This window comes from Coregonus lavaretus, assembly GCF_964263955.1.
Source record: "Coregonus lavaretus genome assembly, chromosome: 25".
Taxonomy (NCBI): domain Eukaryota; kingdom Metazoa; phylum Chordata; class Actinopteri; order Salmoniformes; family Salmonidae; genus Coregonus; species Coregonus lavaretus.
Window position 1 is genome coordinate 34,026,979 of NC_140012.1, and position 10,000 is coordinate 34,036,978.

Below are 10,000 nucleotides of genomic sequence, written 5' to 3' on the forward strand. Positions count from 1 at the left end.
TGTGGAGGGTCGGGGGGGTTGTGGAGGGTTGGGGCGGTCTGTATCAAACAAACAGAAGCTATCTACCTTGCAAGTCAGCTTTCATCAATGCAACTTGATCAAGTCAGCGAAACAATAAGAAAAGGAAAAGGTCAAATATACCAGATGTTAGTAAAGCACTGAAATGTTGTCAGAGACTGTATTAACAGAGAGAAACAGATAGAGGCAGGAGAAGACGGAGAGACAACAGAGAGACAAAGTAACAAAAGAGACAACTATGTCCTGTAGGAGGAAGCAGAAAGGAGAGAGAGTACTGAATGATTTTGCGAAACACTTCAGTCAAGAAATAGCCTTGAATGAGTCGGAAATATAAAAGAGAGAAGAATAAAAGCAAGAGAATGTATGGTCGTTAGAAGTGGATACTTTTGAATGGTTCTTTGAGGTGAAGGAAGCAGTGGAAATGTACTTTTAGTAGTCATGCAATCACATGTTCGGGTAATGTATTATTGCTATGTGATTGAATTGCTGTATATAAAAGTACCATGTATGTCAAATGTATATGTAAAGTGTGATATGTAAAATGTATGTATATGTAGCAAAAAAGCTGTAAAAACAAAAACAAAATATTTGTGCGCTCCGAGGGGGGGGGGGGGGGGTTAATATTTAAATAAAATACAAATAATAATAATAATAAATTTAAAAAAACATCATACAATCACATACTGTCCCTTCTTAGTCACTCAGTCACTCAGTCACTCACACCGACACTGAATTGTTCCATAATGTGTGTTGTGTCTGTTCCTATTGTGTATCTTCCTTTGCAGACTATTATAACAGGTGGGTCTAATCCTGAATACTGACTGGTTAAAACCGCATTCCAGCCGGTGTCTATTCCATAAGTTACCAACGGCTAAATATATGACATTAAAATACCTATTTACTCTGTTCCATCTGACTGCGCAATCCACTGTCTCATCAGCCCAGCCAGGCAATTTATAAACTTGTTTTCCACTATAAAAAGCATTTAGACATTATCTCACATTTCTTTTAGACTAACATTAAGTTTTCAACAGCGGAGATTTGTATAAACCTTGATGTCTGTCTCTCCGACATTTGCAACATTGTTTCAATATTCAAATTCAATCTCCAGATGTTCCATAGTAATGAAAGTTTCAGGAGTCGGGGTGAGAGAGAGGCAGGCAGCTATTCTCAGCCAGTCGAAATCATGAATCAGCATAATTTTTATGGATATATACAAATAACTATCATTAGAAAACAGGTAAAACGAAACGAAGTGCAGCTAGTTTGCTGTCTTTCCAGCTTCAGTTTGAAGTGATTGTTTTAGCTGTGTTGTTGGCTAGCTCCTCTGAACAAGTGTCCTGATGAGAGAGCACATTTTCTATGCCAGGCGAAATCGCGCATCATTAGCTCATTGTTATGGAAGTATACAAATAAATGTATCTAGAAAACAGCTTAAACAAACGCAAATGCAGCTATTTTGCTGTTATTCTGGCTGCACTGATTGACGTGACTGTAAGTAAGCTGTAATTGGTTAGCTAGCAAGCAAGGGATAAGGACGTTGCCAGCCAGTATGGCAATGGAACATTTAGAACAAATGACTAGGTTGCGTCCATAGATACAGAACAAAAAGACTGAATGACTGTGTCGCATCTCTGGCAACCGAACTGATGACCAGCCGGCTTGGGTAGCAACCCTAGATTTGTGTCGGGACTATATCTTGTGGAAGGATTAAATAGTATGAATAAATTAATCAAAATATTGTTTTGAATGAAAATATGTAAATCATGATTTGAATATGTTGGTAACCCAACATATTCAAAGACTTCATCTCGGGCCTAACAACACCCGTGCCAATATATCATCGAAACACCGGCTTCTCTGGCATTATCACTTAAGTATTATCCCGTACTCTGCTGCAGAATTTTTAACTGTATTATCCTGTACTCTGCTACAGAATATTATAACTGTATTATCCTGTACTCTGCTGCGGAATATTCTAACTGTATTATCCTGTACTCTGCTGCAGAATATTATAACTGTATTATCCTGTACTCTGCTGCAGAATATTCTAACTGTATTATCCTTAATTATTTTTATCTGCTGCAGTTCTGTGGAACAGTTTACCAAGCTACACGAGCTTACTGGGTACAAAAAAAAGAATGATGACGTCAAAACACAGAGAGAAAAAAATACATATGTGTCATAGCATTGTCCTTACATGGAAAAATAGAACAGAGAAAGAGTGGAGGAGGATGACATTTTGAAATGTGAAATGAAAACCGAAGTGAGAATGACGTTGACAAATACATCAAATATTTACTTTGGAAGTGGTGCAAACACAATGCTAACCGTGCGTCCAAATGGCACCCTATTCCCTATATAGTGCACTACTTTTGACCAGAGCCCTATGGGGCCTGGTGAGAAGTAGTGCACTATAAGGGGGATAGGGTGCCATTTGGGATGCACACATTAGCCAAATTATATTCATTTATGCAACAAAATTCTCATCCATAATTCAAGAGGATTGCTTCTGGCAAACACTCAGATTAAGCATGCACGGAACACAGTGTGTGTGTGTGTGTGTGTGTGTGTGTGTGTGTGTGTGTGTGTGTGTGTGTGTGTGTGCGGAGCAGAGCAGCAGAATGGGGATAAAATGAGAAGTAACACTAACAATACAAATGTTGTTAGCGACAGTAATCTGATTATACTGTAGCCAAAATAATCACAACTGACGAGGGTAGAGGACTGGCAGCTTTTGACGTATTCTAACAGCATACCAACATACTATCAGGATGTTAACATGGTAAATTATGTGCCAAAGGGTATTGATAATGTGTGTGTGTGTGTGTGTGTGTGTGTATGTGTGTGTGTGTGTGTGTGTGCGGGTGTGTGTGTGTGTGCGGGTGGGCGTGTGTGCGTACAGGTGAGCAGACACCTGGACTGTGGACAAACAAGGGAAAAACTGTTCACATCATTGAGAAGTGAATGAACGGTCTGTTAATGAGTTAGGTGAGAGGCTGATGTAAAAGAGTGTGAAGCCGTGAAGAAAGGCCAGAAGTAGCAGCAAGAGTGTGTTTCTGGTGTGTGGAAAGAAAATGGTTCGTTCACAGGCACTTCAATTGAGAAAGTTTGTTGATAGTATGACCATCTGTAGATCATCTATATGGGACTATCCTAATCATGTGTGACCATTCCACTTTGGAAGGCTGGATTCTAGAAGGTGAAATTCACCATTTTATTTCAGACAAGTTAGTGTCTTCGTTTCCTCAATTTGCAACCAGCAAAGAGGCCTTGCTCTGAGGAAGGCATCTTAGAGGAGAGGTCACCGATGTCAAATCAGATTTGGAAAAACTCTCAAGTTGTTTGTCTGTATTTTAAAACCATGTGTGGTCCAGGCACAGAAAATAAAAATGACTGAGAGGAAAACATTCACAATGTCACAGTAAGAACAACTCCGATTTGATCACAAACTTTGATTTGACTATGATTTGATTTGACTTAGAGTATGTTATCACTTAATTTCTACCCGGAACAGCCAGAAGAGGACGGGCCACCCTAGTGTGTGTGTGTGTGTGTGTTTACCTTCGCAGCCCCTCTCTATCTGGCCGACACATGCCAGGGCGTCCGACATCAGGTCCGGGAGGCGTCCGTTCAGGTCCACCGACGCTAGGCAACCCTGGAAGCCCTCCTTGGCGTGCACCAGCTTGGGAAGTTCCTTGTATGTCTCTTTGGCCACGCCACCAATATACAGGTCACCTGTGAAGGAAGGGGTAGGAAAAAGATGAAGGATAGTGGCCTGTCAAGGAACCCAATCTCCAGACAAGCAGCGGATAGGCAACAGTGGTGCTCTCTCATTGAAGGCTTATATTTTTCATAGGAATGAAGAGGATTAAGTAAGTAGTTATGAGGGGGCAGACGAACAGACAGGAAGGGTTAATATGTCACTGATGAGGTGATAACTGTGTCTATAATACAGCCTGCACGACTTCTGCTATTCAGAATGACAAAGGTAGAGAACAGGAAAATGAATGTTTTGCTGTTCAATAAAACATAGTAGACTAGTATGGAATCACTGACCCCTGGTGGAGAAAAATAGCTACTGATAAAAACTGTATACAGGCACAGTGTAATGCTTCTAGTCTAGAACTGAGAATATTCCTTGAAATATGCATCTGTTCCCGTATAAAAAAAAATACATATATATATAATGATGGGCCTTGTGATACAGAAATTCCATTGATAGGATACTTCACAGCTCAATGTAACATTGATTTTACTCTCCTCTGATCTTCTTTGAAAGACACACACTAGCCCTATCAAACAGCAGACCAGTAACAGTCAATTGGCTCCTCTGAGACACTGTACCCCAACGCAATAACAATAGTGCCACCCTCCGTCAGAGTATAAAGTATGTTTAGAACATAAACCCTCCGCCCCGGGCAGCCTACCCTTCAGGTCCAGGTTCTTGGCTCCCATGGTGGTCTGGGTGGTGATCTTGGTGTCGATCTTGACGGTGTGGAGGTTGTTAGTGTCTCGTGAAATCATGACGTTGTGCCAGTGGTTATCATTCAGGGGCTTGTTGGAGTTGCCCTTGATCAGGTGAGCTCCGTTCCCCAGGTCTGATACGTAGTGCAGGTAGCTGGAAAAAGGCATTCACATGAATAATGATGCAGACACACGCGAACACGCCCACACACACACACACACACACGCACACACACTCCAAAATCCCAAACACACACAACCTGCCCAAGCCTTCAATATTAGTTACTAACCTACAGTATGTCTTGACAACCTACCCCTTGACCAGCTCGACCACGATGAAGTCGTTTCCGTCCCCGCTGTTGAACAGTATGAGTCCATCTGACGAGGTGGTCTTGAACTGGAAGAACAGGTGCATTGAGTAGTAGGCCTGGAGGGTGGTCAGAGCCAAATAGCTCGACCGTGACTTGAACGTGACCGGGTCAGCAATGATGTTCTTGAAGCCGATCATGGCATTGAGCTCGCAGTAGTCAATGTCGCCGTTCTTACACAGGTCTATAGAAAAAATAGAATATATCCTTTATTTATCTATTTTTTTCTCACACACACCCCTCTGGGGTTAAGAGCCCTGCTCAAGATTACAACATTAGTAGTATTAATGATCTGACACAAGCAGACCTCCAGCAGCCAGTTCAGTCCCCACTTTTTCATCAGCCAGCCCAAGACCTGAACCATTGACCTTCCGGTTACTGGTCCACCTCTCTAACCTCTGGGCTACATACCTATATAGGCCATGCCGTTGAAGGAGAGGCTCTGGAGGTGGCCTATGAAGTTGGAAGGCACCATGGCCATGAACCTTTTCTCCGTCACGATACCCGTCTCAATGTTGTGAAACTCCAACTGGGTGTGGTCACCTGCCATTTGACCTTTTGATTGATAGGAGGGAGGGTGAGAGGGGGGAAAGACATGGGTGGAGGGAGGTCATTCATGTCTCCAGCAGGACACATGTCACTCTCACCTCCAAAAGGTCTGGAGCCACACATGTCCACTAGTTGAAAGGTATGTGAAATACAATGGGTTTATACACAAAGGGCCGGCTTCCCAGCACAGATTAAGACTAATCTTGTACTACAAAGCATGCTCAATGGAGAATATTCATTGAAATATATTTCTAGTCCAAGACTAGTTTTAATCTCTGTCTGGGAAACTAGCCCCAAAAGGATTGAGACATTATGTATATCAGACATTATGGACTAGATCCAACTTTGTCTGACCTAGTCCATAATCAAACTGTGTGTCTTACCTACAAGGGGCCCAAGGACTGTCCTGAAAAGTATCACACTCATATAAAACATAGTCATTGAATTAGAGAGAGGGAGGTTGTACCTTCTACAGGTTGAAGATCATCTACGGTGAGTTTCAAACTCTTTCCCCTTCTGAACACACGCACCGTGTGCCACTCATTATCATTCAGGTTCTGACCAGCAAATATGGTCTCTGGACCCTTGCCTGTAGGACAGCCCAAACAGCGGTTAACACACACACACCTCGAGACGGGGAGAAGAGAATTCAGAGTTAGTGCAGTTACAGGGTGTGTGTGGGATGGGGGGGAGAGAGAGAGGATGGAGTAAAATAATACTTACAAAACAAAACATATTTAATGACCCATACAACACCACCTCAAGATGTTTGTCGCATAATTAGTGTAACACAACACCTCATCTACCTACGTGTTGCTCATAGAAATAGAATTGCAGAAATCACTGAACATTGTTTTGAATGGGAATCCCATTCTAGTCATAGTTTTTCTATGAGTGTGCTATTAATAACAATGTCACTAGGTGGCAGTAAAGCTCCACCCCAATGCTGGCCTGGCTTGGCGCTACATAAGGGTAAGAACAGAGAAACAAACTCCATCTTGTTTAGTAATGGTAAATGGCATTTCAAACCTTATTCTGTTGTGTCTGACCTCAATCAAATTAATTGTAAATAATGATGTTGGGGGAAAAATTATAGTAATCACAAAAACACATCAATCAAATGAATTGTAACCATGAAGTAAACATTATTCAAGATGCTAGTTTGAGCCATGTAACTGTGACTGTGAGGCAGGGAGGGAAGTGTCTTGACAAAGCTGAGAATAGAAGCTAAGTCCCGGCCAGAAGGAGGAAATAAGGACTGTGATTTTTGTAAGAGGGGCATCCGAAGGATTTATTGCTGCCTAATGGCTAACTGTGAAAAAAATGAAAACCGACCAATGGAGATTCTCTAAAGAGGGACATCTAACTGAGTCCCTGACGTCATGGCTGATGGCGAGGCAACTGTGCCTTGAAAAACAAGTGATGTGTTAAAACAACTGGTGTTGCCAGCAAGCCTACCAAAGGTTTGGCATCCTCATCAGTATGATATATTTACAACGTAGTAACTAACTCACTAAATAACTTTTTTAATAATAATACTTTTTTAAACTTGTGTCTTGTCTTTTCCCAGTAGCACTGACTTTGCAGATAACAACTTTATTGTGTAAAAACTTACTATGACTGTGTTTGTCCCACCTAGCTATCTTAAGATGAATGCACTAACTGTAAGTCACTCTGGATAAGAGTGTCTGCTAAATTACTAAAATGTAAATGTGTTTAATGCTCTTTTTAAAAATATTGAGTGCTCTGGTGAGTAGGACCTCCAATGTAGTTATATATGGCAAATACAATTGAAGTTTGAGGTTGTATATTTAAATATGCAGTTTGGACCAAGCAAAGGCACTGCATTGCATTCACAATGTATGAATGATTAATTAAAAACCATTAAGGAGGAGAGACAGTTCCCTTAGTAGAATGTGTACTGAGGGCAGAGGAGAACAACACTTTATCTCCCTTAACACATCACCAGGAAACCAGTGAGGACACTGGACTAAGTCTTATGGCAAGTCAGGACATGCTACTAGATAATGGATGTGAAGAGAAAGGAAAATGTATTTCCTTCATTTGAGAGTTTCAGAGTAAATACACTAATTGTATTTGAGAGTATGCACACACACACACATACAAACACGCACGCACGCACGCACACACGCACACACACACCCACACCCACACACACCCACACATTCACACACACACACACACACACACACACACACACACACACACACACACACACACACACACACACACACACACACACACACACACACACACACACACACACACACACACACACAATCAACATGTTCAAAGTAGTGTATTTTAAATAATCTTCCTTCTGGCACACTATCCTCAACAGAAGATAATAAGATTGTATACGATCAGAATCAGAGGCTGGAGTAGACCCAGCCAGATTCAGATTCGGAAACATTTTAGTGTCCCAACATTGTCCTGGACCTTAGACCCAAGACTTTACAGTGTGTCACACACACAAGGAACATCTATCGTCCTGAAACGTTCCCCCCTTTTTTCCTCTATTTTTTCTCTCCTCTTCCTCGTCTCTCGGCCACAAGGACAGAGGGATGGAAAGCACAGCTCAATCCATCCTTTCAAGTTCCCCAACTCCATCCCTCCATCCCATTATTTCATATATCGCTCCCTCTCCCCCTCTCCCTCACTTCTAATCCCATTCTCCAGGAGCCTGGTTTCTATCCTGCCCCGGCCCTGGTGGGGTGTTTAGTGCTTACAAAGCAAAACAGCGCCTCTGAGATTGACTATAATATCCTAGTGCTCTGGCTGCCTGTGATTTGCATACACATTGCGTTGAGGCTTTGAAGATTGCAGAGAAAGAGCAAAGGAAATAAATAGCTGTAAATGGGTTGACTGGAATGAACCTGGTCCCCATTAGGGTTGTGCTGAATGGCAGGAACCCGGTTACCGAGATTTACTGGGATCTACCGCCCAAAACCACTCCCTTTTCCCGGGATAAATAACTGTGAGAAACCTGTAAATTATAATACATTATTTAAATGAACAGCATGAACAGCATGGCGTGAAATGGATCTGTTAAATTATATGTAATGTCTAAATCGGGCTTCTCTACGGCCTCTGCATGATGAATCAACGCTCAGGGTGGGGACAGACAACCCATCTCAGTATGGACCGCAGTTCACAATGCATGTAGACCTATAATCTCATCATGGTAACTTTTTTTTTGTGACAGGTAGGCCTACATTTGCTGCGGCATAGCCTATGCTACGGTAATATAAAGACCGAATGTGTGTCATCGGGCTTTCGGGGGTCACCTTGTTATTTAATTGTAAAGATTTTTTATTTTATTTATTGCAGGTGCAGAGTGTTAAAACAGCCTATCAGTCGAATATCATTGCTTTAAATCAGTGCACATGCGAGCACTCTCTCGCAGTCTAAACTCCATTCAAATTGCATCCAAAATAGATCATCCTGTTCTAGATTGATATATAGCCCTATATATTGATGTCCTAGCCTACCTATTTCAGGTAATACATTCAATGCAGTATTAGACTTATATTTAGCTAATTAATGATGGGTTATGCATAATAAGCTTCTAACTTGTAGCCTCTGTCTCTTGCACAATACGCAAGCACCTGTGCTCCACTGGCCTCTCCTTAAAAAAATGCTCCTTAGCTCTTGGAGTACCATGCAGGAAAAGCTAGACTAGAATAGCTTGCTGGACATTATTTTTTTTAGCATTTCTTATACCAATAGACTATTCGAAGAGGGACGAAAGCTCTTTTTTGCTGAATGTTAAATACAGCAGCCAATAGAACTCATGGATAGTTTGAAAGAAGAGCGAACGCACGATGGCGGTAGGCTATAGCAGTTATTTATTCAGACCCAAAACCATTCAATCTTCGTGAAGAGAAGTGAAAGCGTTCTGCATCTAATTCTAGTCCTATATTATTCAAGGATGTCATTATAATGATGAAGATAAGGACAATGAAACTTATTTCATTTAACTGTTGAAAGCGAGGAAGGAACGAAGCAACAACAGAGAGAGAAAGAGGAGGTAGGCTAATAACATTAGGGGAAATACTATGATAGTTAGGCTATATATGAGTCAGCCTACTAGTTATACAAATAGGCCCTATTATATTTCACATTAAAATCTAATTCACTAGCCTATACTTGTAACTTTGTAGGCCCCATGTGCTGCACCAGAATCAAATGTTCTCTCCCTGCTTTATCATGGTTTGAACGATGTGCATAATTCCAGTCCATATAATATAGTTAAGTACAGTGGAGGCTGCTGAGGGGAGAACGGTTCATAATAATGGTTGGAATGGAGTATAATGGATGGAATGGGGTGAATGGAATGGTATCAAACCCATGAAAACCATGTTTTTGAAACCATTCCATTCACTCCATTCCAGCCATTATTATGAGCCGTTCCCCTCAGCAGCCTCCACTGGTATAGTACAATACAGTACAGTAATACAGTTCACACTCAAAAAGATTAGCCTACTGGAGCTAGTTTAATTTATTTACCCAAGAGAGCAAATCGCTAGCTACATCTATGGGCTTTTATGTTTTTCTGTCGTGTGTAATGTGCAGTA

General features: G+C 41.5%; 1 protein-coding gene across 1 annotated transcript in view; it reads right to left on the reverse strand.

Moving 5' to 3' along the window:
- LOC311100893 (neurexin-1a-like) overlaps positions 1-10,000 on the reverse strand; it is a 393,788-nt gene that overhangs the window by 111,959 nt on the left and 271,829 nt on the right. The window contains exons 14-18 of the mRNA XM_084141884.1: positions 5,869-5,991; positions 5,265-5,408; positions 4,800-5,037; positions 4,449-4,639; positions 3,583-3,756 (exon numbers count right to left, since the gene is read on the reverse strand). Of these exons, the coding sequence (XP_083998010.1) occupies positions 3,583-3,756; positions 4,449-4,639; positions 4,800-5,037; positions 5,265-5,408; positions 5,869-5,991 (870 nt within the window). The remainder of the gene's footprint in view (positions 1-3,582; positions 3,757-4,448; positions 4,640-4,799; positions 5,038-5,264; positions 5,409-5,868; positions 5,992-10,000) is intronic.